The 27,768-nt window shown below is 38.9% G+C and overlaps 1 protein-coding gene across 1 annotated transcript in view; it reads right to left on the reverse strand.

Annotated features, from left to right (window-relative positions):
• The window catches only part of DOCK3 (dedicator of cytokinesis 3), a 197,826-nt gene that overhangs the window by 46,793 nt on the left and 123,265 nt on the right, over positions 1-27,768 (reverse strand). The window contains exons 16-30 of the mRNA XM_085311589.1: positions 25,121-25,283; positions 24,507-24,613; positions 23,561-23,732; positions 22,597-22,694; positions 20,828-20,911; positions 20,401-20,501; positions 19,732-19,813; positions 10,746-10,938; positions 9,382-9,509; positions 8,295-8,399; positions 6,035-6,133; positions 3,712-3,806; positions 2,044-2,119; positions 863-963; positions 535-593 (exon numbers count right to left, since the gene is read on the reverse strand). Coding sequence (XP_085167715.1) covers positions 535-593; positions 863-963; positions 2,044-2,119; positions 3,712-3,806; positions 6,035-6,133; positions 8,295-8,399; positions 9,382-9,509; positions 10,746-10,938; positions 19,732-19,813; positions 20,401-20,501; positions 20,828-20,911; positions 22,597-22,694; positions 23,561-23,732; positions 24,507-24,613; positions 25,121-25,283 — 1,663 coding nt within the window. The remainder of the gene's footprint in view (positions 1-534; positions 594-862; positions 964-2,043; positions 2,120-3,711; positions 3,807-6,034; positions 6,134-8,294; positions 8,400-9,381; positions 9,510-10,745; positions 10,939-19,731; positions 19,814-20,400; positions 20,502-20,827; positions 20,912-22,596; positions 22,695-23,560; positions 23,733-24,506; positions 24,614-25,120; positions 25,284-27,768) is intronic.

Consider the following 27,768-nt stretch of genomic DNA (forward strand, 5'->3'; position numbering starts at 1 on the left):
GCGGTATTTAATAGAACCTATTTAGATTTTTAAAGAACTACAGAACTCTTTATCCTTATTGCTATGAAATTTGCAGTTTCCTAACCGACCTTGACTTAGGACCAAATAGCAATGCTTCTCTGCAACAGAAACCCACAGCATTTTGTTAATAACCACTTCTGTAGCATGCTTACACTGTGGTGTTCTGGAGAATAAATCAAAGTAATCTGTAAAATGACAATACTGAAATATTCTTTGAACTAAGAACATTAAATTCTGAAATATTTTTGTCAAAAAAGTACTGAAAATGGCAGTATCAAGCAGAAATTAGTTACTTTATTTTTAAAGAATTCACAGCAATAATCCCCAAGAGCCCTTATATCAGTAATGACACAATACTAGAACTTTTTTCTGTCACTGTGATGGCACAGCATAAACCACATACCAGATCTTATCATCTGCATTGTGATATTTGTTTAAAACTGTGATTGCTTAAGCCCTCCAAAGCTAGAGTTATTTTGGCTTTGGTTGTTAGGACAGGGAAGACAGACATACCCAGGTTCTGCCACATGCTGAAGAGTTCATATGCCATCATCACCCTCATGTCACCATATCTGAAAGAAAGTAACAGACAACTGCATAAGGGGACAAAAACCAGCAAAGTAGTGATGTTAAAAAAAAATTTAAATTCACGTTGAAGTCAACATAAGAATATCAAAGGACTCAACTAATCACTGAGACTATATTAAGATCTCTAATTATTCATTTCCCAGGCACTTCCACATCCCAATCCCATCACAAATCACAAGGATTTGTGGCAGAAAAGGTATCTCATTTTTGAGGTAGCAGAAAAGGCTAGGAAGGCAACAAAACATGTTCTTACTTATCTAGAATCTTCTTTCTCTTAGCTGGCGTGGCATTTTCTAGTTGGAGACTTGGCTGGTTTATGAACAGAACGGCCAAGCTGAAATAAGAGTTCCACACCTACAGCACAAGAAGGAAGTTTTATAACATTACACTGCAAGGAGTATGTTTTAAACAAGTGTAGGAAAACATATGTTCGTTTAAAACAGGATGAGATTGTTCCTTCTTATAATCAAGATGCAATTTAATCAACATGTATGTTAACTCTTAAGATACTAAACTCTTTAAGGAGACCAAGRGACTACTTGCAGCCTGGAAGGAACTAAAATTAAACTCCCTGAGAAGGTATCATCACTAGGTTTTCTCCTTAGCATCAAAGTTCAAAAATGAATAAACATAGTGACATCTGCAAAGCTTAAATTGTTCTCTTTTTCTAGGCTGAAAGACTCAAAAAAAAAAAAAAAAAAAAAAAAAAAAAAAAAAAAAAAAAAATAAAATTTTTTTTAAAAAAAAAAAAAAAAAAAAAAAAAAAAAAAAAAAAAAAAAAAAAAATCAGAGATTGCCTTATGTCATGAATGCCAGTCTTATAATAGTGTGGTTTCCTTCTGAAACGAGGCTTACACACTCATGCTGTGTGTTTGTGCGGGTGCGACCGTGCAGGTCTGGCTGCTTTTTCTTAGTAACACAGAACTTTTTGCCACTTTGAACTAGATCAGAGATAAGGAAAACACTCTCTAAGATACTATGTTCCTCTAAGTTTTAAGAAAACAGCCAGGAAGAAAGACTGTCTTARTAACTAAGCAAGAGCAAAGGAGGTACCCAGTGCTTAACCTCACACACAAGAGAAGCTGGGAGAGGTAGATCATGAAATCGCTGACTTCAGGTAAAGCACTGCTTGACTTTACATTTTGTTACAGATGAATTTGTAGGACAGGAGGCTTCATTAGCTCCACTGCTCATGAAGATCCTCATTTCCTTTACACAGGGCTCTGTTTTCTTGATTTGAGCTCACAGCGTACAWGTTCCGCTTCCCTTAATCCACAGAAGATTTAGATTCCTCTCTGTTATCAGGTGGGTCATCTTCATCACAGATAATCAAATAATTCTGCAAAATTATCAGCTAACGCAGAGAGTAGCTCCTGTTCCATTGTTAACACCAGCTTTAAAATGTTATGACATTTTCTCAGTATCAATCCTTACTTTAAAATCGAAGTCTGTTTCCGTGAAATTCTTGTGCAGTGCAGAAGACAGGTACTGAACCGTTGTAACTATGATACTGCAGTCAAAAACAAAAAAGGAGAAAGAAAAAAAGAACATTTGAATCTGGAATATAATTCATATGAAAGTGGTTTATGGTTCCAAACAGCGGTGCTTATTTTACTATAATACAGACATGGGTATTTTTTCTTTAGGTAATCACTGCTAAATTCATGTAGAAGTCAGCTATCTTCCACCTATCTTTTATTTATCTACATAAATACGTTTTACTAAGTGATAAAAGATTAAGAACTTTTATCACTATTGTAGGTTTTAGAATTTATACAGGATCTTTTAAATCCTATCTATTTTTCACATAGCCAGGCAGTATTACCTACAGTGAAATGAAAGAACACATCCATCTTTCTCCTATTTTAAGCAAAAAGATTTTTTTCCAAAGCACAACTGAAAAAACTGGAGCTATTCTTGGCTAACAGTGGGCTTTTATCTAGCACACGCTTCAGCTGAATGCATCTGTCAATTCCAGATTCACTAGACTTTTTTTTTTTTTTTTTTAAATACACCTTAATGAAAGGAAATCTAGCTCTGTGTTAAATTTAGGAATTAATAAACAGTATGTAGGTTAGGCTACAATGGTATAAAAAGAAACAGTGCACACCTCTGCTTCACACTGAAGCAATACTTTCAGCAACACTAATATGTGCATCTGCCTCTGATAGTGCCCAAGGGAACTAGGTAAGATGTAATGTCTGAGGTAACTACTCTTTTACATGCTTTTCTCTTTTCTTATAGAACTTTATTTCATCTGAAATACGGAAATCCACTTCTTTCACTTTTCATTAGCACTGTGAACTCGCAGAGCCTGCAACTCAGCAGCTGGCAAGTGAACCTTTGGGAAGGGGTCCACAGTGTCTTCTTGCCACAGGGACTCCAACAGTTCTCAGCTAGTCAGTAGTAATCATATAGCTAGTTTATCTAATGAAATAAGCAGCTAGTAAATAGTGCCAGGCTCCAGGTGCTCACCACGCTGCTACCTTTCTAAACAACAGARTACTTAACAGAGCAAAAGCAAGAAAATGAAACAAAACATTAAAATTTCAAATGACAACTTAATTCAGAGATAAATCCATATGTTATAATACACTTAAGTGTCCTTGCTGGGGTCCTGCTCCTCCTTTTCTAAGGTAACTGGATCCTCCTCCTACCTGGATTAAGGACTGCTGTTCATAGGAGGAGACAGAGATTTCAAGTGGCAGCGTGCTGAGAAAGGGAGTTGAGACACCTGCCTGTTAACAGCACTCGCCGTGGGTGCATGTCCCTGGCGCGTGTTATGACAGCTGCCATGCCCCTCTGAGCCTCAGCGCAGCGACTTCAGCTCTGATTTTAAACATTTAACTCTTAGATACCTGTACATCCTGGCAGAGTACAAGAAACAAACAGACAACGGAAGCCCCAGTTTGGGCTAGAGCGTTAAAACACATGCAGAATAAATAACCTAAATAAAGGCAGGGAGTGTGCTCCAGAGTTCCTGTCTTGTTTGCTGCACCTCAGCCCGATGAAGCATGCTGCATCRTGGGCTTTAAGGGCCCAGCTTTTGAGAAACGATTCCTGTACAGAACATCAGCAGTTTAGACCTGCTTCTTTACTTACTTGCTGGTGAGCAACCTCATCACCATCCAGTCCCGAGGGAAGACACTCATCTTCATCAGGTTCCGAAATACACAGAAAATCTTCAGCAGAAATTCCTATTACACAGAAACAAAAGAAAAAACCATCACCAGCAGTTGCAGATCAATGTATTTTCCTATCTGCAAGCAAGACAAGCTAAGTGTGTTCCCCTTGATCTTTCTATCGCTAGGCCAGCCATCACATGAAAACATGAACACAACAAACACTGGGATACCGTTCTATTCATTTTGTCTGCATCTAGCATACACGAAATTGGTTGCTGCTGTCTTTTAATGTTTATGTTCGCAGTGAGATGAAAAACTTCCCTAAGTGCTTAATTSCATATGATTTCCCACATTATCATCCAGAGTTCTGGTGTCAATTCCCAGCTCTTTTCAAATACACTGCACTTGTCATTATTTATTTGGTTTATAATAATAATGAGCCATCTGTCCAAATTTCCTTGCACTCACATTGCAAATTTGGCAAAACAAAACAAAAACACACCCAAACACAATAAAACTCCAACATATGCTTTTTAAGATGCTAACATAAAACCCCATTTATGGCAATATGCAGCAGAAAGAACCTCTTAAACACACTCAGTTGGATGTTTGCTTTCCAAAAAATTCCACAAACCTGAAGATACTTCTGATTTTTGTTTATGAGTACCTGTACCTCTATAAAGAAGACTATAGGGAGGATAAAAGGCACCAAGTTGTTGGTCTTGCAGAATATGATTTTGGTTGTTTGGTTCTTCTGCACATAATTAATATAGCACAGGAAGCCTCAGTACAAGCTTTCTTTAAAATTGTCCTGCAATTGGGCCTTAATTCTGATGGGAGTGGAGAAAGACGAGCTAGTAGAGAATCAGAAACTCCTGCAAATGAAATCCTGGCTCCCTGAATTACTTTTTTTTTTTTTTTTTTTTTTTAAACTGTGAATTAGTTGCTTTTTGGCCTCAATTTTGGCCTAGATGTGGTAAATGCAAATAATGCCTTCCTATCCAACAAGAAGAGTTGAAAATATTTGAAGGAAAACATAATATATTGGATCAACTGATAGCACGGAAAAAAAAAAGTTGGAGGCAAAACTCTGACCGTCCACAGTATGCCTGAACATATCCTTTAGACTGTCAGGGATAAAACATTATTTGTTATTATGATTAGAGGAACAAATTTCAATTAAATCATAAATGTTTTGATTTGTCTGACATAAAAACAAACCTTTAGATTTAATGTCTAATGAGTATTAATATGTATCAGTTTACCAAATTATCTTCCAATGAGCGATTCAAAAGCTATCTGAAGGTGGTAATCTCAGATCATTATGAAACTGAGCTTCATTCAATCCTGCAACCTAGAGGTAAGAATTCTATTATCCCAACTTTATCCTCTTGATTTATTCAGCCTCTCTAGGTGCATATTTTCATGTGCATATAAAGTATCTAGAAGCTGAAAGCCTCTTCAGAAAGCACTTCTCACTGCTTCTCCATCTCACTTGTTAAGGCAGTGGAAGTTCCTACTATGTTACATTCTTCACATTGTCCCTATTTTATCGAGTGTCATGCTAACCAATAACATTCTGCATAAAGTCCTATCTTTATTTATGAAGTTATTCTGCCTCTTAAACCGACTGCTATCTGAGATACTCCTCTTTCCTACTGAAGTTGAGATAAAAAGTTGGGTTCTGCTGTTTTGAGAAGCTCTATTTCAAAACATCAGTGACAGAAGAGCCTCTGGAGAGGTCTGCACACCTCACCAACCATCTTCTGCTCCTGAATAGCTCTGATTTAAGTTACTGTTCACAGACCTGGGAAAGGTGCAGCCAGCGCAGCAATACTGGAGCAACAGAGACTTTTGCATCCCCCAAAAAGGATACCAAATACGTAATACTGAAATATTCTTATATTTTGGCATAAGGTCATCTTGAATACTTTTCCTAAGCAAGCTCCAATGTACATTTAATGTTTAAGAATGTGCTACAGGGCAATGACTTTACACGTACTGGACTAAAAACCCTGCTCCTCAGACTATATTCTATAAGGTACAATAATGTTTTTGTGTCTAGTAACATCTCTCTTGGAACTCTATTTGCTCTTCTGTACCAAGATTATTCAGTGTGCTATGGTCCAAAGCGTATTTATAACACAACATCTATGATTACAAAGGGAAAGGGATGGTCTACAAGTAGGGTATATCAGTGAAGAACGGGAACGATTAGCAGAGAAAGTAACGCAGAAAGGATTCCCCTCGGCTATCTCATTCCGAGTGAATCACTGTACAAACATGACATTCTCTTCTACCTTTAGCTCATCCTTGCTTTGGAAATTGTCCAGTAAGTGCTGGAAATGCGTGTCCGACATCTGACGAAGCAATGACAAAAGGCAGGACACATATTCTCCCTGTTGGCCAAATGAGAAATTCTTTGGTTCAGACAATCTGAAAATTCCTAAATATAAAAACCAACCTGGGGTAAGGTATAAAGGGAGGGGTCTGAAATGGCCCCAATGCCTATGAGAGGAAAGCTGACATGCACAGAGATTAAATAGACTGCAGTTCTTTAATTATTGTAGGTATAGGAATACCTCTCTCAGAAGCTCTTCTGCAGATGCCATTTTAACAGTTCTTTTAACAAATGCTGTCATCTAAACAAAAATCATGTAAAATGATGAATACAGACACTAACGAATCCCCCTCCAAGCACGCAGTTTTTGTTAACCACATTCTCGCTTACTTTATACACAATACGCTGTGTCTAACGAAGGTGTGACTGCAGCTTACGCAGACATACTGGAGTGATTTAAACTAATTGGCTCAGATACTGAAAACAGAATAGTTATGGCAGCATGGGATGAGTACAGGCTACAAAAAGTGTCTGGAATCTTGTAAATATTTTATTTATTGGTGCGCAATGAGTTATGTGCTGTCATAGCTAGAATGCTAACAGTATTTCAGTACAATATTCTGAACACAGCGTGGGTGAGCCTACTCAAGCTACAATTTCATTTTTTGCCTGCAATGTAGATGCACCCTAACCAGTTACCACAGTATCCCAAAGTGCTTTCCAAAGGTGAGCTCCCCCATTTTACACATCTGAAAGTAAAGCACAGAGAAGTTAAGCAATCTGTCCAAGATAATGAGCGAGGCAGTGGCAAAAGGTCAGGAATACATCTTTTCACTGCCAGGCCCTAGCATAATCTATTTTTTTCCGTGGCAATRAGAACTTAATTTGGAAAATACATAAACTACGTTCTAAGCACCATCTAATAAGGTTCCATATATTAGTGCTGTGAAATATGAATACATCTGGATCGTTMATGAGCGGATTGTATACTTGGACTCTCCTTTCCATTTTAGTTTTGTTTTACAGTGGCTCAGGCATCTACCTAGAAGCCTTAGCATATGTTATTCCAATGAACTTGACAGTGTTCATCTCCATTAGGAAAAAAGGTGCGCTCTTATGTGTGAGGTGGCATGCAATAAATAACASCAAGTGAAATCGTAGGAGCAGAAGGAAGTTAAGATGTTTCTGGACATTTGCAAGCTAACACCTTTCTTGTGTTATATCAAAGGATACATGTGAAAACTACTAAATGCCTTATTCTTTATTAGAATTCTACCATGTGTTAGTTGTTTTATTAGATCTAACGTGTGGAAAGAAATAACCTTTTCACCTATGTGAGAAATGTACCTTAGTACAGAGTACAGAGAAATGTACCATCTACTACCACAATATCTCTGAGGTCTCAACCATTTGGTAAGAGGGTCTAGTAAAAAGAACATTTTGAACAACAACTTATCATTATACGTGGTGCAAAAGCTGCATTACAGGTTCAGTCAAATAAAAATAGASTAGGCTGGAATAGAAAGGGCAACAAATTCAGGAAAGGAAAAAGGTAGAACAGCAATTCTATCCTGTTTCTCCTTTTCCACTGTGTGCCAAGGAAAAAACCTCTTCCTTCCCAGTTTATGCTGGCAGTCTATACAAAGAASTGGCTTTCCTTCTTCTCCTACCCAGCTCAACAGCTCACTTGACTTAGGATCAGTTGATTTCTTCTCTAACAGTCTGCTGTGTTTCAGTTGCACAAAGTAATCAGGGGAACTGAACAGAAGCTCTCCAGTGTGTTAAGTGAGTGACTTGTTCACTGGTAATTCCTGTATTTTTAGTCGCAGGAATCAGAGCCTGATGMTCACACGGCCATCAGTGATTCCTCTTTAGAGGGGGAGCCGCAGGTGGCCACCCAGTTATCACGTGTGTCAAGTTTTAAAAGACAATTTTTGATCGCAAGTGCAAAGACAATCAAGGAAACAAACTGGAAATCCAGCCTCCCAGGCCCCACTGCTTCCTGCAGGCCTCACTACTGCACAGAGGAAGGACTGGATTGGTAGCTTATAAGGCAAAGAAACAAAACCCTGGGCATTCATGCAGCAGAGGTAATGATAATGACGTGCAAGTGGTGGTGAGGGACTGAACCAAAGGTTAGAGAAGCAGGAAATAGAAACTGATTGTTAGTTACTAACAGTGATTTCTGCTGTGCACTGCGGGCAACGCTGCCCTCTTACCGCCTCCTGAGACTGCGATTTACTCATGATTGTAAGTAGAGTTTGTAAAAGCACATCCAGGAGGCTCTCCACCATCATCTCAACCTCCTCCACGACATCTCCTTCCTACAGCAAGTGGTGAGCAAACAGACAGTTAGTGACTGTGGAGAGAATGGAAGTGGCAAAGCAATTCTGCTGAGCCAGCCATACCACAAACACGTGTTTTGATGAAACTTGCAGAGAAGAAATGGAGAACTCCATAATGGAGGTTCAGAGAAGTACGATAAAATTCTTCATGGCTATGAGACACTGCTGGRATGCCAACGTACTTGTTCCCACCTTGTTTCCTCCCTTCCTGATGCAAATACTCAGGGTCACAGCAAAAAATATCTGCATACACTCTAGAACACAATGGGATCAAATTGTGTTCAACAGCCTTTATTCTATGGTAGCATGAATTTCGCTTATTATCATGATACCTTTATTCTCATTCCTTTCACACAAAACTGAAACTTACAATTGGAAATAGTCATCAGTGTGATTTATATTTAGCACCATGAACTTCCTCTGCTAGAGTCAGTTTGGGACACTTCACCATCTCTATTTGTGAGCTCTACTTTAAACGATCAAGTTAACATTTGAGATCAGAGTATTATGATAATCAAAGCTGGGTGTTTAACTCAGCAGCAATTTCTGAAAGTATGTGTAATTTCATTGATTGGATAATTTTAGAGTATTCTTTTAACGCGAATCATAAAGTGCTAGTTACTGTCTCTTGCAGAACTACAAGTCCTAGAGCTGTGTAGGGCTTTTGAACTCCAATGACATCTAAGTTCTGGGCTTGGATGAAGAAAATTAAACAGTGTCAAACCTGGTAAATGCGTGTGCTTTTTCCCCCTCCCAACAGCAAGAACACTCTGTAATCAGAATGCTCTGAGTCACACTTACAAAAGCAGACACTCATTTCAGATGTTCTCCTGCTGACAGAAAATTAGCAGAATTTTGTTTTCAAAGGGATCTTTCAAAAACCCGTATTAACCGATAAAAATCCCTCAGTCTTCAGTGTACYAATCTAGTGGTAGAATTAAAAAGTCAAGCAGCAGATTACCAAAGAGCTGGTCTTGATTATAGAGAAGATACTACTGAGGATCCCAGAGCAGATGAGTAGCTCCTTCTGCTGTCGTAAGTGAAGGTGAATGTGGTGAAGAACCACAGGTAGCAGGATGCGCCGGGACTCTGGAAGAGGGAAAAGTGAAATCACAGTTTTTCCAAAAGAGTCAACCATTCCTATCAACAGTCTTTTGGTATTTTGGAGAAACTGGACCCTCAGAATTAATAGAAGATGCTAATTACAGTAAAATCTGTATATAGCGTACTGATAAACAGCATTCTTGATCATGGTGCAACTTCTATGATACAGATTTTTGTATAACACACTTCCAAAAACTTTACATAATTAATAGCACACCTCATTCCAAAAGTTCATAAAAGCAGTACGCRTGATGTGTGCAATAGTGATTCATCTCGGAATAACAGCTGTGAATGGACGCTTGCTAGTGTGAATTACCTATTGCATAGACCTTTCCTCCCCTCATGAAGCCTCTGGCTCTATTGTCACAGCTAACAGAGCCCCTTCTATATTTTTCTCCCTCTTGGGAAATTTGTTGATTCTTCCCTTTTAGCTGGCTTACAAAACCTTAACAGCAGCACTGAAGCTTGCTTGCTGGCTTTCRATGCTGTAGTGAGAAGTCACCGTACTATTCAGCAGCTAAAAGCATCACTGGCTGCCAGTATCATTTTGAAGGAGAGAGGAAGATTAATGGGAGGCACTAAAGCCCCTGGACCCTGGGGGTAAAGTTGCACCTGGCTTTATTAAGAAGGCAGAAGAGACAGAGAAAAGGTTATTAAAAAATATGCATCACTTCCGCTCATCTGTCTGTGACTTGGAAGCCGCAAGGACAAATACTTGAACCACTAGGTTCAAAACACTGTAATTAGATAAAACACCTTGCCTGTTTCACAACCACCTTTGGACAAATCTACTCATTCCCTGCACTCTCTTCTTYGTATTTTATGAAAAGAAATTTCAATTACAAAGCACAAATGGATGTTTATAAATAACTACACTGGACAGTTTAAGCATGATTTTGTGTTATGATCATTCTTCCCTTGAGTTGAATTATTTGAGTGCACTACCTTGCCCTATGTGCTTTTCATCTTCCACTATTATCTGCACAATTTTTTTCCATCTAGACCTTCATGCATTAAATAAACTCCAAAAACTTCTACCCTGAACTGAACTAAAATTTATCCAGGATTGATTTATTAACATACAACAACGATGCCACCAAGATAATTTCCAAGATTTTCAGCATTCAGCAATCGTTTGCAACAAAGCAACTGCGAAAGAAGTGTAAAGTGCTCCTGCTCTTAGTTAACAGCAAAACTAAGACTCAGAAACTGCTGTCTTACCTGAGAAAGAGAACAGGCGGCTGTCAACAGTGCGTGCAATAGACTGCAACTTAACAACATCCATTGATTGCCCAATATGTACTGTACTGGGCATGCTGCCCAGGGTACCCCTCACAAACTCTGCTACTTCCTGCACGGTGAACATCTGTAGCAGCTCGTCAAAGATAGCGGGGAAGGAGTTCAGCAAAGCAGCCTGAAAAGAGCAAATGAAGAAACTGAAAATTCTGAACTCTGGAACTCCATCAAAAGGCCATGAAGTAGAAAGGAACAACAGTAAACCTGAATTAAAGGTCTGCAGAAAGCTACTAAGTAGCATGTTACGGCTGGCGCTAATGTTTTGTTATACCTAATGTTCGGAGTGAAGTAGTAATGTAGCATATATATATGTATATGTRTAKAAAAGCTCTGTTGCAATACTAAGTCGCACAAGCTGAGCACTTATTAACTATGGCCTAAAATAGTCTTTTGAAGCTTTATAGTAACTAAAATGATGACTTAAAGACAGAAAAAGATTCAGGTAGAGAAGAACAGAAAATAGTCCACTATTGTTGATTTACTCTTTTAAATAAAATGCAAAACATGCTTCTGATCAGAGAGTTCAGTACAAATTCTTGTACTAGGCAACCAAGTAAGAGAGTTAAAATTCTTCTCAAAACATTTTAAAGAAGTTGCTGATAGACCTTAGCCATAGCAGCACCGGCATGTGCACTTCCGAAACGAGGGTAGGCTGCAATTGCACGTGAAAGAGGAATCACATCATGCAAGTAAGAGTGCACATGACTCTTGCAATAAGGGATATTTCCAGTGAGCTTCAGCTACCTCCAGAGGTGTTTCTTAAAGTGCAGAAACAAGACCAACACGACAGAAATCATGCTCTTCATCTCATATTTTACCCATTTTCAATTAACTTCTTCATAACGATAGGAAATTCCATGTATCACCCTATTCTCAGCATCCACAGGTCTGGGGTCATACTTAACAACCGCCACTCACCTCTAATATAAGGGATGTTTTAAAATTCTTCTTTTTCTTCCTTTACATCCTATCCAAGATCCATCCTTATTTCCTTCATTATGACTGCTGAACTGCTGCATTCCCTGGTTATGATTCAGCTACCTTCCTCCCATCCATYCCAGCGTCTCCACCGCCCACACATGCTTCCCTTCTCACTGCCGGGACCTCATTTTTTGGAGACTCCTCATCCAAACCACACTGACTTGCTGCAATAGTTCAAATCTACCAAACCTCGCAGCAGATTGCTGTTTGCCTCCAATCATTACTTTCTTTGAGCTCTACACCTTTCTTCAGTTTTTTTTGTTTTCTCATTCCTTAAACATTTCTATACTTTTCCCATGCCAGCTTTCACACTTGGGATGTCTTTCCTAATCCCTTATAATATACAGCTTCCTTCCTCTCCAAGCTATTCCTCAAATTATCTTTTCTTTTAAACAGCTATGTCTACTTTATAGCCTTTTAGCAACAAAGTATAGACTACATTTATAACTAACAGAGCAAAACAGTAGAGCTCATTAAATCAGTCTGAATATAACTTTTCCTCTTTTTTCTTCTTCCTTGTTATCTCTCTCAACATCTTATCTTGTCACAATCAATTCAGATCACATAGAAACCCACACACTCTCCTGGGTGTTGTCACTTATTTGTTGCTACGTACATACAATGTACTAACAAAATAAACAAATAGGAATTGTTTGAAATAGTTCATGGTACACATGGAAGGCTGCAACAGCTGCAAATCCATTCATCACCTTTATCTTTCGGATAATACAAGTGGAATTGCAACACCGGCTCAACAAATCCTTACCAAARTCTTCCTAAACTTATTTCTAACTATTACTGTGAAGCAGAAGAGATTCCATAGTGATTTAGGACATGCAGTAGTAATTTAAGGATATGCAAGAAGTCTCTTCAAGCAGCTCTGGAGTCACCCGTGGAAGAGCTACACTGTGCCATCGGCTCTTCGCAGGCAGGGCCCTTCTGCCCTTCTCTGTACGAGACCCTCGCRTGTTTTGCAACATCAGCCTTGTCTAAGTGCCTGGCAGCAAGGACACAGTCTGTTTTAATCTCATTGCTGGAAACAACCGTACTGGGGTTTTTCTAATATCCAGGGTAAACGGGCAAATGTGAAGACCACTGCTGGGGCCTCAAGCACTCCTGAAGATACTTAATGGTTCTCCAGGTTTATGGAACTAGAACACACTCTCCTTGATTCTCCTGAACAAGTTTACTTATATAAGTCTTAGGTATGCCCTTAATACCATCTATTCAGTGTCCTAGGCTGTTCAATTATTTACTGAAATATTCCCCATTTCCAGGTTTAAAGTACCAGCCAGTTAAACATTGAATTCCAGTTCATATGCAGGAAAAGATGGATTGGGGTAGGGAAAAGGGAGTCACTGGCAACATCCACRACCAAATACTTGTGCAGTTTAGGGGATCATTACTTACAGAGTTTAATGTCGGCCTTGAAGTACCACCACATTTTTGTGGGGCACATGTCCCAGCTCCGCTCACCTGCCCTCCAGGCTGARAGGCCTATGGGGCAATTGGGATCAAGGGGCAACACAGTGGCACGGGGGAAAAAAAAAGTAAACTTTTCAAAGATTAAACAAGGACAGGCTTCACAAATTACAAAATTCTGAAGCAAAAATAGTAAGCCAGAGAGTAGCGAGAGGAAGCAAAACAAAGCAAAGCAAAGCAAAGCAAAAAAGAGAGAGAGAGYGAGCACAAAACAGAAAAGGGAAAATAATTCCATCCTCAAATCCAGTCTCCCTCTATACCTGTGATCACCACAACTAAAAATAAATACAGCCTGCATTCACAGGATGCCTTTTCCACTCACTATCCCTTTGCCTGCAAAAGTGTGTGCATTGATTTCTCATGTTCCTGGTGCATCTTATTACATTCACTAATGGGTGATTRAAGATTGAGAACAGCTGCTCTCAAAATCTTTTAGCGCACCTTATCTAAGAAAGGGATCAYACTGCTGACCGGACCCGATCACTGGAATCACTCTATTTTGTTGTGACACTTATAGCAACTGTGTCTTTGACAAATTACACTAAGAGTATGTTCAAAACCTCTGCAAATATTTTAGTGCAATTTAGGATTACTAATCACTTTCTTATTGCTAGCAAGTTCTAGGTGGCTCAGCATCTGAAGTTTTCTAAGCTGAGGCATATAAACCTAGTATATGACATTACTATTTAAAATTTTAAAACACAGATGTATATGATTTGGAACAGTGGTCCTTAAAATATGGAACAAAACCTAGCAATATCCTTCTCTCTGCGTAGTATCTTAAGCCCACATGAAGTCCCACAGAAGTCATCTGGGCCATATGAAAACAATATATTAAATGTGAGTGTGGGTATCTCACCGTGCTTTGCTCAGGCTACATGTGTTTCTATGAGTACTGTTAGCATATGCTGAAATGAAGTTTTTCTGATTCCTAGCACATCAACTCAGCCTCTCTTCTGTGATGTTGCTGTGACCCTGTGCATTGACTTGAGCTACCACAATTAAGGATTTACCATTTCTTTATGCCAACTTCAAGGCTTGCTTATTAAGGAGAAATATGACAATAAAGTTTACTTTTAAAAAGAGCAAAAATTGTAGCCTGATGTGACAATTAAATCATTTTCTTCTTGAGAATAAACAGTTCAGCTCATCTGTATCTGTGAGCTGGTACAGAGCTACTGGCTAATAGTATTAACTGGCTACGTCTCATTTTTCAGTATCATCAGCTTGTTAGAGAAAATTCTATTAACTCGCACTTAATCCTCATATGCACATATTTCTACTGGTGCAGAAGAGAGCTGCCTTTCGGTTTGCTACTTAAACTGAGTGTAGAAAAGAGCAAACCTGTGTGAAGATGAGAGTCTCAGAGCTCCTGCTGTCCAAGCTGAGCACAAATCTGATGGACTGGAAAAGCTCTTGGATGCTGGAGCGGAACTGTTCTTCCTCCATCCCGCAAGTAGCTCTGGAGTAAAGGATCCGAGATTGGACTATGAACTTGAAAAGATATTCCAAAGCCTTAAGGAGCAGGAGAGGAAGAAGATTAAGACAGAGAGAAAGAGAAAAAGAAAAACAAAGTAGCTTTAAAGAGAACCAGGAAAGAGTCTAGGTGCACAATTAATAACTAAATTCTTCAGCTTTAGAAAAGAGAAAAGAAAAAACAGGTTTTGTAAGTTATATAACTCAGTTAAGGAAGAGCTACTCACGGGCAAGTATTTCTTCATCACCAACAATCTCTGTTACTGATACATCCCACTAACAGAACAGGTATGCATTTAACTTAAATAGACAAACCTGAGTTACATAATTTGAGGAAAATCTTGGTGAAGGTAAGAGATTTGGCATGAGGATTTAAAGACTCTGAAGAAACTTTTCCTTGTTTTCATTGGGGTTTCCCCTTGAATCACTTGAGTTAGCTATCTGGATTAAGACAGCTGGACAGTCAGTGGAAAAAGGAGTATCTGCTCTTCAATATCAGCGCAATAGCAAGGTCGCCCTTTATTTCTTGCAGCAACATGTACAAACAGAAATATGTGGAGATGCAGGAATAGAAGAAGGCAAGAGCCACATGTGAAGCCTTCTGGCAGCCCACAACAGTAGCAAGGAGCAGCTGTGCTATAGTAAATSGGTATCTTTTTATTTCCAGCTAGGTAAGTAAAAGATTTTCTTTTTTATCCTCTGACAGGAAACCTGGAGAGCACCCAGAAGCAGAAGAATAACCTCCACAGAAGATGGCATTTAACACCATTATACAATGTRTGATAGCTGCTGAAGTCCTGAAGGACTGCCAAAGCGGAGCGTTTCGCAGCGGAAAGCAAATTTGCCCTATGGCATGTCTAGAAGTCTGAATTTGCAATCCAAACATCTTTAACTATCATTTTGTAAACAGCGTTATTYAGAACTCCAAGTTACATGAGACATTTTAATGTATCACCATTCATTTGGCAGCAGTGTCASTGAAGAAATACATGTTGTCCTACGTAGCATTTACCGTGCTTGCAATCAGAGGTTCTCACAGACATAGCTATTATAGCAAAGAAATACTCCACATGGYATCAAGGCCTTTCTGATTATTCGGTGTACACAGCAGCCAATATTGAAATGCACTTCACATCAGTGCCATTTAGACTTTACTCTTTCCCTTAATGTTTAAAGTGAGATGCCATTAAGGCAGCCTTAAGGGACGACACGACGTATAGTTTGATGACACCGTCCTAATTCAGCACAGCAGACAAACAACAGGCTGGTGTGCYAAGAATCACAGAAACATTTGTAATACTCCACTGCACTCCCTCAGAAATATTCCTTCTCTGTTGGAAGTTGAAGTTCAATTGTGAGGAYGACTTTTGCCCTCATGATATATTTTTACATCCATAAACCAGGCCTTATTGAACCGCCATGCTACGCATGAATACACAATGTTATGACTTAAGTTTTAGAATAACTCTACAGCTTTAARGACAAAAAATGAGAATGTGAAATTCCTCATAAACCCATCTAAATTTTCAAAATCCCATTGATATTTAAAGCCCTTTTTTGTGGAATGATGACAGCTGGCCGTACRTTATTTTTATTTCTCCAGTAGACCATCTCCCAGTGAAGCTTCCTTTCATCAAAGAAGTTCAACAGGAAATAACAGTTTATATTCCTAGACAGTTTCCAGACAAAAGTGAATTGATTCACGAAACTTGGCTCTTTAAGGCGAGCATCTCTGCTGCTAGCACTAAATACAGCAAGTCAAGTGCAAGTACAAGCCATTTCATGGTTTTGATGCAGGCAGCCATAATTCTGTCATTAAAGCACACAACTTTAACGCAAAGATTAGGTTTTGCAATGAATCAGGGGATTTACGTATGATGTTCTGTTATTCTCCGTTGAAAGAGAAATGATATGCTTTCAGAGACGCATTATATCCTTAGCACAGACAACCTAAATAGTTGTCTAGAATGAACTCTTAAAAGCAGTTAACCAGTGAAGTGTTTGCAAATATATGGTTGAGACGGCAAAAACACAAACCAAGCCCTGTTATAGCAAGCAGCAGTTAGTCTAACTTTGTGTCTTACTACTCAGAAAATTGCGGATACAATACACAGAGGCCCTTAAAGATGCAGAAGGGCACTGAAATAAAAACCTTGCCTTCTGTTTGGCCATGATATAAAAATACAGCGATGCAAAAGGGAATTTGGTATCTAAATGAAAAAAGTTCCTTAAAATGTAGTCTGTGTGCAGGCTGACATGAGAAGGGTCCATGCACCAGTCACTTGTGACCAGAAATCTAAAGACTTGTGGTACCATCACATCTCTAAATTTTCCCAGTGTACTCCAAGAGAGAGAGAAAGGGAGAAAGGAATGTGTACATAGATAACACATCTCAAAGAATTACCAGTTACTGATGAGTGACCTTCCTTCTCTGAGTGACTGTCCATATGCACGTTCATTCTGTGAATACAGAAGCAGCACATCTGAACTTGCACAGATTCATAGTCAGCTGCAATGTTCCGGTAGAATTAACAGATACTCTTTAGAGACACGACTTGAGCATGTGTGGAGCATGATCAGACAATACTTGATGGTTTTACTGCACAACATTCATAGCACATCCAGTGGCCAGTCTCATGGACAGTACAGGTGCACATCTGAACTCCTCTGCCACAGCAATGAAGAGGCTGTTCAATTAGGAGAAAAGGCAAACTGCACCTGATGCTCAGAGTATGAACAGGTGAATCAACTTCAGATAAACATGCTTAAAGAAGAAACACAGCTTGATTTCCTAACCCAGGAAATTCAAAGATTACTTTGGAAAAGAATCTTGGTATGTACAGCTGGTAACCTTATTCAAGTGTAAAGAAGATCTAAAGATCTGTACTTCTTTCACTTTTCTACTCAAARGGAACAAAAGTTGTCTTCCAAAGGTCACCTTCATCAAAAAATGAAGAAATGAGCATGTAGGCACAGTCACAAAGGAAAGCCTCAAACAAGACATCAACATGAGGTCAAAATCCCAATGAGGAACCAGAATTTCAACTGGAAGAAGATCTCGTTTTGTTGTCCTTTATGGAATCTCATTGTGGCTTGTCAGAACACTAACAGTCCATCATATAACGAGTACGTAAGAGAATATTTGCAAGCTGAACCTTCACCTGACTAAAATACAGAGAGCAGCCTATGAGCATAAGGAGATACACTCTTGCAGGGATAACGATGCACAGGAAAGCTGGTCCACTTAGATATTCAAGCGCAGCTAGCAAACTTCTGCCTGCTACTGACAATGTTTTTTTCCAGAAAACAGCGTAGTCATTTCAAGCTCAAAAATCTTACTTCTTACTACTGCTCTAACACACAGTAGTAAAATAAAATGTGCAGAGATTCAAGCAAAGGTACCAACTGAGTGAGACCTGAGGCAAAGTCCAAGGCAAACACAATAAAAAAAAGGTGCAAATCCCAAAAGAAGGCTGACCAAAGTAGAGCTAAGATAGTTCCCTCAGCAATGGTCTGGTGTTTCTGAAGACTCTCAGAAAAACTGAGACGATAGAAAATTTAAATCGGCAAATGAGATAATTATTTCTGAATGAGGTAATTGAGAATAAGTTCAGAGACAGGCTGGTCTTAAAAGCAACAGACAGACATTTCTTTTTGGAAATCCAAGGTGAAGAGAATAATTTCAAAGAATCCCCAGGCTCAGATGAATGGCTCAGAACATAATACTGAATCTCTCATTAACCAGTTTCCCTGCCTGGCATGACTCAGAAAATACATTTTGGGTTTTCAAGATGGGGAGTATTAAAAATCCTTCCCAAATAAAGAAGGATAAGGATGGAAACAACAGGACAAGAAAGTTGAGATTCCAGCAGAATTTCTTGAAAAGATGTCTTTGGCTCATTTTTTTCCCCATTGCTTATGAATCTGTAGATGAAAGACATTACAAATARGTAGTTTCTAAGCATGTGGATACCTACAAAAAACAAACATTAGTAAAGCCCAAGATGTTGAAAGCTAGTCAATGGAGCTGATGCMCTATCATTCAAATGGAACAAGTTTTCTCAAAAAAAGTCTGAAAGGTATGCCACAACACGAGCATAAAGACATTTACAAAGGAAATTAAAGAGGTAGTATATACTTACGTATTTGTACCCATGTGAAAAAATGGGAAAAAAGAAGGCAAATCCCTGCTACTACTACTAGTTCTAAAACTCCCTAGCCTTGAATGCCTGGACATAAACCTACGCACAGTAAGAAGGTACATATGGACAATCACTCAAAGTAAAACTAATTCCTGCAAGTTTGGAATCTTTTGTTTCTGTATTTATGCAATAGCTTTTTGTTCTACAATTWTCTATAGTAAAAATGGTACCTTATTTAATCTCTGAATTCTCTGTAATAGCACCAAAAATCTCTCTTTTGTTTCATACACCACCTCTTCTTGCAAGATCATACTCTTGGGATGAAACAGTGAAGTCCTGTGCAATGACAGCTGTTAAAATCTCCATGCAGTTGAAGCCTCATTTATCTGCTTCTTAAATGCTCCAGAGCTTCAAGCAACGACACAATGAAGCTGTGTCACAGCCAGAAATGAAAAGCATATCTTTGATACCCAGCAGCTGGCTTACTACATTTAAAATGCTGCTTCTTGAAGTGCAAGGTGTAGCTGAAATAGATATGGCCAGTGCATATAAAGTCCAAGCAAGACCCACTTAAGTCTTCAATATGGCTCCAACCGGACTTAAGACGACATAGTTCTTCAGTTTTTTTTCTGCTTGAGAATGAATCTCACCCCAGAATCAGAATTTTGGCAAAAAACAAAAAAATCCTTAAAAATTAATTAATTAAAAAAATATATAACAACTTAAAAAAGTAGAATGTGAGTGCCAGACTACACTTGTTTTGTAGTTTCTCCAGAGCTTTTGCAGTCACAGACATAATAAACACACAAGCACTTCTGTTGAATACATACTCTCATTGCTTCCTGTATGTGGTCTTGTCGTACAAGCTCAGCTGAGCGGTCCATGTACCACTTCAAACATCGGATCAATTCTCTGAATACAATACACAGTGAAAAAAAGAGAAACCTTCAGCATCATTTTAAAATCAGTCAAGCAACAAACATTTTGGTTTGAGGGAGAATTCTTCACTCCATTTCAATGCTTAGCTGTAACTATACAAGCTACTGAATTTGTATAACATATACATTTATTTAAATTTCAAAATCAGAAAAATTTTGTTTTCTCTAATTGACCTAGATCATGAAAAACTCTGAGGGAACATCAAAATGATGTTGATAAAGAGGTAGCTTCGATAAGGGCAAGCAGTATCATTTCAAAACCAAAAAACCCTCATTTTTTCTTTTTGCTAAGAAATTTCAGATCTTAAGCAAGCAGTTTTTGCAAACTAAAATTATGAAAGAAAAAAAATCAGAAAAAGACCAGAWAAAATCTAAAGTCTGCTCACTCCTAGCAACAGGTGATACTCAGCAGCTTTTCTCTGAAACTCTGCTGGAAAACTTTTATCTGGATAGTTCTGCTTTTGAGAACCTCTGCTAACATAACAGGTTTGATTCTGATGGTCACGTCATTTGAAAGCTTGGTAACACCGTGTCTTGAAGGGATGGATAAACATAACCTACTTGTAAGCCAGTGCTCCTGCAAAGTGCTTCTGAATGTAAGTGTCCATAACAGGTCGAAAATGAAAATACTTGCTGTCACGCAGCAGATTTATGATGAACACCTGCAGGAGACGAACAAGCAAACCCCTACTAAAGCAAACTGCACACAGTCACTAGGGTTCTCTAAACAAGCTACGCAARCTAAGGAACAATAAGATTCATGAGTTTCTATAAACAGTCAATAGCTGCATTATTAGATGCTATTGTTCCCTTCTCCCAAGTGACGGCAAATATCGTTCYCTTTGTATCTGTTGATTGTGGATTATTATAAAAAACATAAGGCTGGATAGACTGGAATACTTCATACTTTGTGGAAGTAAAATGCTGGTGAAATGGCACAAAACACCTTAAAAATACGAAAAAGGAAAGTGATAATTCAGCAGCTTACCAAAGATTGAAAGACTAGCAGCCCATACTTTTCTGTGTTGTCATCCAAAACTACAAACAACGTGTCGAGAATATCTTGTAGGAACTAAAACGACAAGAATAAGCAAAGTTTCAAATGTGATTATACTCCAAAGCTGGATTATTCCCCCTCTCTTGAAGCTTGTCATACATCTGGATATCTTTTGAAACATTTTCCAGTGACAAACTATTTCTAGTTCATCTATACGATGTGACATATTTTTATGTGGTTTTAGTAAAAAGAATTTTTCTCTTTGCAAAGAATATTCTTRAAATAAAATGTCTGAGTAACAGCAACATTATAAAAACCATTAAAAAATATGCACCCTGTGTATGGCTTGTAAATATATAATTGAGTGTTCCTTTCACAGCTTCTGAGCTGACCTAATGGCAGCAAAACATTTTACTTTCATTCTCACATTGTAGCAGAAGAACAGATACTGTTCTTCACCAAATATAACACATGGAAGCACATTAACACAGTGCTCCAAATTCTGTTTAATATTAAAAGCTTTTGTTATATGACAGAAGCTAGCGGTTTTGTAACAAGCATTAATCGATTCAAACTACATATTGCCAACTGTTTCTTTCATCCGTACCCCTGCAGCTTACTGAATGCTCATCATTCAGTGATTTTCTGTCCTGAAAGCACAGTCCTCAAAGGATCACTGTGAAGATGAATGCTGAAGATGAAGTCAACCGCTGATTCTGTCATCAAGATTTTGTCATCCATTCTAACTACATTTCTAATGTGGGAAACAAGAAATAAAACAATTGATGAAGCCTCTGAAAGGACATAACAAATTTCTTTTGTCTGAATTATTCCATCCCATTCTTCTTATCTCAATGACAAATGGTAGCCAGTCTGGGGACAGAATCTATTATCTTTCCCCTTGGAATAATCTGGTTTTTTTCTCTATAAAAATCAGGTATTTGTAGTGTCTTACAAACCAAGTGTACCAAACATGAATTTTGTGAAAGATTCAAATACAAGAGACATCCGTGTTTCTTCCTGTGCTACTGTTACAAAAAGTATCATGAAAATTAAAATTCAGGACACGGCAGCATTCCCATGAGTTACAATGAAGCGGCTGTAATCATAAATAACCAATCAAGTGATGGAATTTTTGTTTGGTTTATTTTTGTTTGCTTGCTGTTACACATTTATCTCCTTTTATCTTCTAAAATGGTCTGAGAGACTGCTGTTGTTGGCTCTGCATCTGGAACACACTGTTTTTGCCAAGACCACAAGTATTCAAATGCATTTTGAAGCTCCTTTGAGATAAGGAAGTTTGGGTCTCATAAAGGACTGGCACACGGAGCAACCGTGACTACAAAACAYGATGAAATTATCAGCTAGGAGATAGATTCCTAATAGGTTAGACAAGTCAAAGAGCAATTGGTGTGCTTGGCAATGGCTCCATTTCACAAAGCTGTGACAGGAAAATGGGTTTGCGGGATGGTCCATTGGCTTTTGGAGCAAAAGTCAACTTTCAAGGTTTTGCACTTGTTTTTTTTCTACGCAGAAGAATAGAAATACAGAGCAGCTCTACTAGCTGGTTGAAAAAGCCAAGTTTCCTGAGTCAGGTCTACTTCCCTCTCTAGAAACGACCAACTTCCCCAATCTCAGAGAACGCCCAAATTTCAGTGCRAACCAAAGGACAGTGAGAGGGAATATTCAGAAGCACACTGCAGATCTGAATTGGCACGCGAACGAAGGATACAACCAAAGACTGTTATTTGACTTAGTACCTTAACAATTTCCTCGCCACTGACGTGTCTCAGTCTTCCTAGGATATCCATTACACGATCTGGGTAAGCTTTCCATTTCAGGAGGGCAAGCAAATCCACTACARAACAGGGAAACAAAAAGGTGTACTCAAGAGACCCTTTTGATAGTGCCTTAACAGCGCGACAGAGATGGACAGCAACACAGCCGAAATACTTGAGATTCAATATGACAGATGTAGAGTATGAGCTTAGCAAGTACATTAAATAACTCAGGGTTTTAATTTGCATTGTACGAATTTCCATTGAATTCAGGATCTCCGGCTATAATTTAACTCCTGCTCCTAACACAACACAATGAAGAGAACTATGACATAAGTTAATGAAAAGTCTCTCTAATGTTACAGCAGTTCAGGAATCACTCCCATGACACTCCAAGCTAGCAGGTTAAAAACAAAATCTCAAAATAGCCAGAAGTTTTGCACAACAGTCCCATACAGAACAGAGATTCATTACACGCTACAGTTCTGTTCTTGTTGCAGCTCTTATTTCTTGCAAAAAAAAAAAAAAAAAATGTGGACAAGCCACTTTTATCTTCCCTTGCCTTAGGAAGCTTGCAGCAACAAGTTTTGTTTTACTTAGTAGCTCTGCAGAAGCCTAACAAAATGAATTTAGGATTATATAAGTATGCTAACTTTGAATTGTTCTTAGAAATGTAATTAAAATAAACATTGCTTTAAACATACTATCTTTTGTCTGCCCTTACAGAAATGGCTGTTAGAGAAATAGCAGTCACTRTCCTCATTTCTTCCAAAAAAATTCTGCTCATTTCAACATACAGTGATAGTAAAGAATTGCATACCTATCACCAAATCAAAACAAAGAAGCATTTTAGTAAAATAACACACAGAGAGCGCAAGCACACACATCTTCTCTCTTTTTCATATTCCCTGCTACCTTGTGTGATTTTGAAGGCTCAACTGCTTACCATTCTGGGTCAGTTTGGTAGAAGAAAGCTGCGTGGAGACGGAGAAGGTCTCTTTGGTGCTGCGTTGGAAAATGAGACTGGAAGGGATGTTGGGGCAGCCGTTGTAGTCCTCTTTGCAGCAAGGCAGCCCCAGGTACAGTGCGTGATTATTAAAAGTGCTGTTCTCATCGCACTGCAGACACAGGAAAGGAAGGTGAATTTTACCTAGACAACTTAATTTCATTCCACATATTCATGCCTTGATAGCAATTGCCTAACAGATCTCCCGGGTGCAYAAAAACACTTTTAAGAGAAAGCCGGGCTTACCACTGCCAGGGCCAGCACATGTATAATATAGACCCGGCTTTAGAAAACATGGTCTCCTAGCCATTGACTCCTTACAACTTTCAGGATCTTTCAGCTGTGCAATTTAATGTTGCTCTCTGAAAGTCACACTGAAGAAAAAATTGAGGTACCTCAGCAGGAAGAAAAAACCCCACCCTGCTACAGCAATGCCGAGCCGTAGCATTGTAACATSCTGGATTTGAAAACTTGGGGCAAAACATCATGGTTTTCTAGCGTACAGGTGCACAGTACCACAGGCTGATAAAACTGCTGAATGCTCAAACACTAGTGTGCCTGAATTCAAAATAAACGGGAATAACAGAAAATAAACCATTGTAATCTGAGGGGAAATGGTGAGTTGGAAAAAAAAGAAAAGAAAAGAGAGAGAGAGAGGAAGAGAGAGAGARAATGAGAAAACGTATCCATACCTAGTCATATGATTTGGAATTTATAGAATTTTTAACTTGTTTGTAATTAATCCATTCCTCACACTTTTCAAATGAGGAAAAATAAAACGATAACGTAAAGGTGTTTGTTTATTCAAACTGAAGTAGCGATGTAAGGAAATGAAAAGGCTACAGTGCATGTTTGAAGAGTTATGAGATTCCTTAAGAATCAATACCTTATAAACATAAAGCTCGTGAATGTCATCTGACAAGGTAGTGCCATCATCTCTCATTAATGGAGTGAATGCAAAGCCAAAGAGCTTCTTTTCTCCCTTGTCTTTTGCTGCAGCAAGAGATAGAAATAAGGAATTATATTTGTATATATTCTGCCTGTCCATACATGCCATAAACTTATTTACTTCTCTGCATTCTTACCAAAAGCATAGAGCCCACATAAGAAATGAGATATGATGTACTATATCTAATTCTATGCAAGTGATCGAAAAGCCTCAAAACAAATACACACATGCTGACTGTAGTAAAATACAAAATGCATATAGTGTAAAGAAAACATGCTACAGCGAAAACACAGCAAAAGAACAGCAGGGGAGAACACTTGCAAACTGTTTCACCCTGCACTGATTGTTCACCAAGTTTTTAATACTTCTAAGYCGTTTTACAACTGTAGCAACAGGCTAATTTAACACTGCAGGATCATTAACATTGTGCTTTTATTGCACGTCAAGGTTGCACCCTTTCCCCTTCCCAATAACAACCCCATCCAACTATTAACGGAGAAGGAAAAGCCGTCAGCCTCGTTACGTCCCTTTTGGCCCTGCTTTGCACTCACTGGAGCAATGTCTGAACTCGAACCGGAGGTGAGACCCACGAAACCGGTCTATGGGGATGGGTAGCTTGATGATTTCCCCCCAGCGAGGGCTGTTATTGTGGTAAAGGACAAAAGAGTGATACGCGCTCCTGCTCGGCTCTCCTGAGCCCAGGCTGATGCAGTCCTGGGACAAAAGAACACAGTTTAAGACTAAAAGACAGCACATCGCTACATACGAGTCATTTTAATACACTCTGATAACCTTTATATAATTCATATCTTACCATAGACATAAAAGGAGACTCAGAAGCAGAAACTGAGACACAATGAAATCTGTAATTTTTTAAGAGCCTGTGCTTTAGGTCAAAGGATGAGCTATGGGACCGGTGCTACTGGGTGAATTCAACTTGAATTTGTTTCCTTCATTATTATTTTAGTTTTCCATCAAGCACAGGATATATTCAATAAACAGATGAGGACTACTAAAGGAATGGAGTGAATAGACTCAGCACTTGTAATCCTGGGCATCTCTGAAAATACCATGTGGTAATTGCAACAATCCAGGCCTGAAGATGATTTTTTTTTTTTTTAATTATATAGGAATAAGAATTTAGCTGTTGCATATATTAACAGGCTGGACAGAGTAGCGTTGGCGGTATTAAAAAACACAGTGCCTATAGTATCGCAACGATATTACTTGATAAAAGTAACCTGCTGGCCTTCAACTCAACAACTCCAAAAAGTCATTCTGCACTAGATTTATAAGAGATAGTAAAACAGTATTTGTATTTCTCCTAAAAATTACCTGCTGTGGCAGAAAAATGCTTAGTCTTTGAACTACGCTTCACTGCTGCAAACTTTATGGATATGAATAAGGGAAGAGCCTTTTTCTGTCGTTCTTAGTGTCTTTACATTTATACTACAATCCATCGCCTGAGGAGGGAGAAGGGTTTAATCTTTAACACTGAATTCTGGAGTAAGGTGCAAAATGCAAACRTGCAACTCATCTCTATAGACTCAATTATCAGGAGACCCAAATACACAGGTGAATTAGAGGGTGCAGGCAAGTAAGGGAATTTAAACCAGAAAAAGGGGCAGGATAATAATTTTATCATTTAAGGTATACCCTGCAATGAATGAGATATTCTTGCTACCTGAACAAAAAGAAGAAAAATGTATCCATTTTTTTAAATTTTTCAGACATTATTGAAAGATGCTAACAATTGAGTGAGAATGTTTTGAAAAAGAAACACTCATTCGCTTTTTGCACAGCACGGTATTCTGGAAATAATTCTGTTGTGTTCAATAGGACTGTTTCTGGGCCAAGACATATACTCAACAGCAATGAGGGTTTGAGACAGAGAGAATATTTTTATTAACACCAAGTATGGTTCCACTAAAGTCTTTCCAAAGCTATAATTCAGATTTGGGTTGTGCTGGTCAGAGAAAGTTTAGAGTTTTTCTTCCAATATTGGTTGAAATWTTGTGGCAATCTCCACGCTGTGTTGTGTACCTTGGCACTCCTGCCTTGGAAGGAAGAAAACAGCTACACTTGATTGTGAAAGAAACTGCAGATAACGCGAGGGATCTTTCCAGGAGCGGGGAGCTCCAACAAACCAATTCCCCTCAGCCATGAYGCACCAGCGCTACCTGACGCACTCCTTATTCTTAATGTTTATATAGAAATCTATTACAGTCCCCTTGCTGCAGTCATTAGTATTTTCTTTTAGAATATGCTGAGTGAAAACTATATTTAACAGTCTCTACAGCTGCTTCTTTTCCTCCCATTTAAGAAAATCTATTTTATCCCCGAGTGAAACCAACTGTCCCGCCAAGGGAGAACAGCAGGATTTCACAGGCACATGGTTAAAAGCCCACGGCGCTAGCTGTCCATGCYGAGCATTAATCAAGATTAACCTTGATATAAAAACTGAACCAATATCCATTTATTGGCATACTAAAAGTACCTAGACTAATGAAACTGTGTTAAGTTTTAGGTAAATGGAAACCCAGATTTCTCAAACCTCATTGCCCAGGCTGGACTGTCAGCACTGATCACAGAATCATAGACTGGGTAAAATTGGAAGGGACCTCTGGAGATCATCTAGTCCAACTCCCCTGTTYAAGCAGGGTCACCTGGAGCATGTTAGACAGGGTTGCATCCACGCAGGCTTTGAATATCTCCAGACAAGGAGACTCCACAACCTCTCTGGGCAACCTGGTCCAGGGCTCTGTCACTCTCACAGGGAAGAAATTCCCCCTCATGTTCAGGCGGAACTTCCTATGCTTCAGTTTTTGCCCATTGCCTCTTGTCTTGTTGCATGGGACAATTGAAAAGAGTTTGGCCCCGTCCCCTTGACACCCTCCCTTCAGATACTTGTAGACATTGATAAGATCCCCCCTCAGTCTTCTCTTCCYCAGGCTAARSAGGCCCAGCTCTCGCAGCCGTTCCTCAYAGGGCAGATGCTCCAGCCCTCTGATCATCTTCATAGCCCTACGCTGGACTCTCTCCAGTAGCTCCATGTCTCTCTGGTACTGGGGACCYCAGAAATGGACACAGTACTCAAGATGAGGCCTCCCCAGGGCTGAGCAGAGGAGCAGGATCACCTCCCTCGACCTGCTGGCAACAGTCTTCCTAATGAACCCCAGGAGACCATAGGCTTTCCTGG

This window comes from Rhea americana, unplaced genomic scaffold (assembly GCF_003343005.1).
Source record: "Rhea americana isolate MKP2758 unplaced genomic scaffold, rheAme1 scaffold_345, whole genome shotgun sequence".
NCBI classification, from domain to species: Eukaryota; Metazoa; Chordata; class Aves; order Rheiformes; family Rheidae; genus Rhea; species Rhea americana.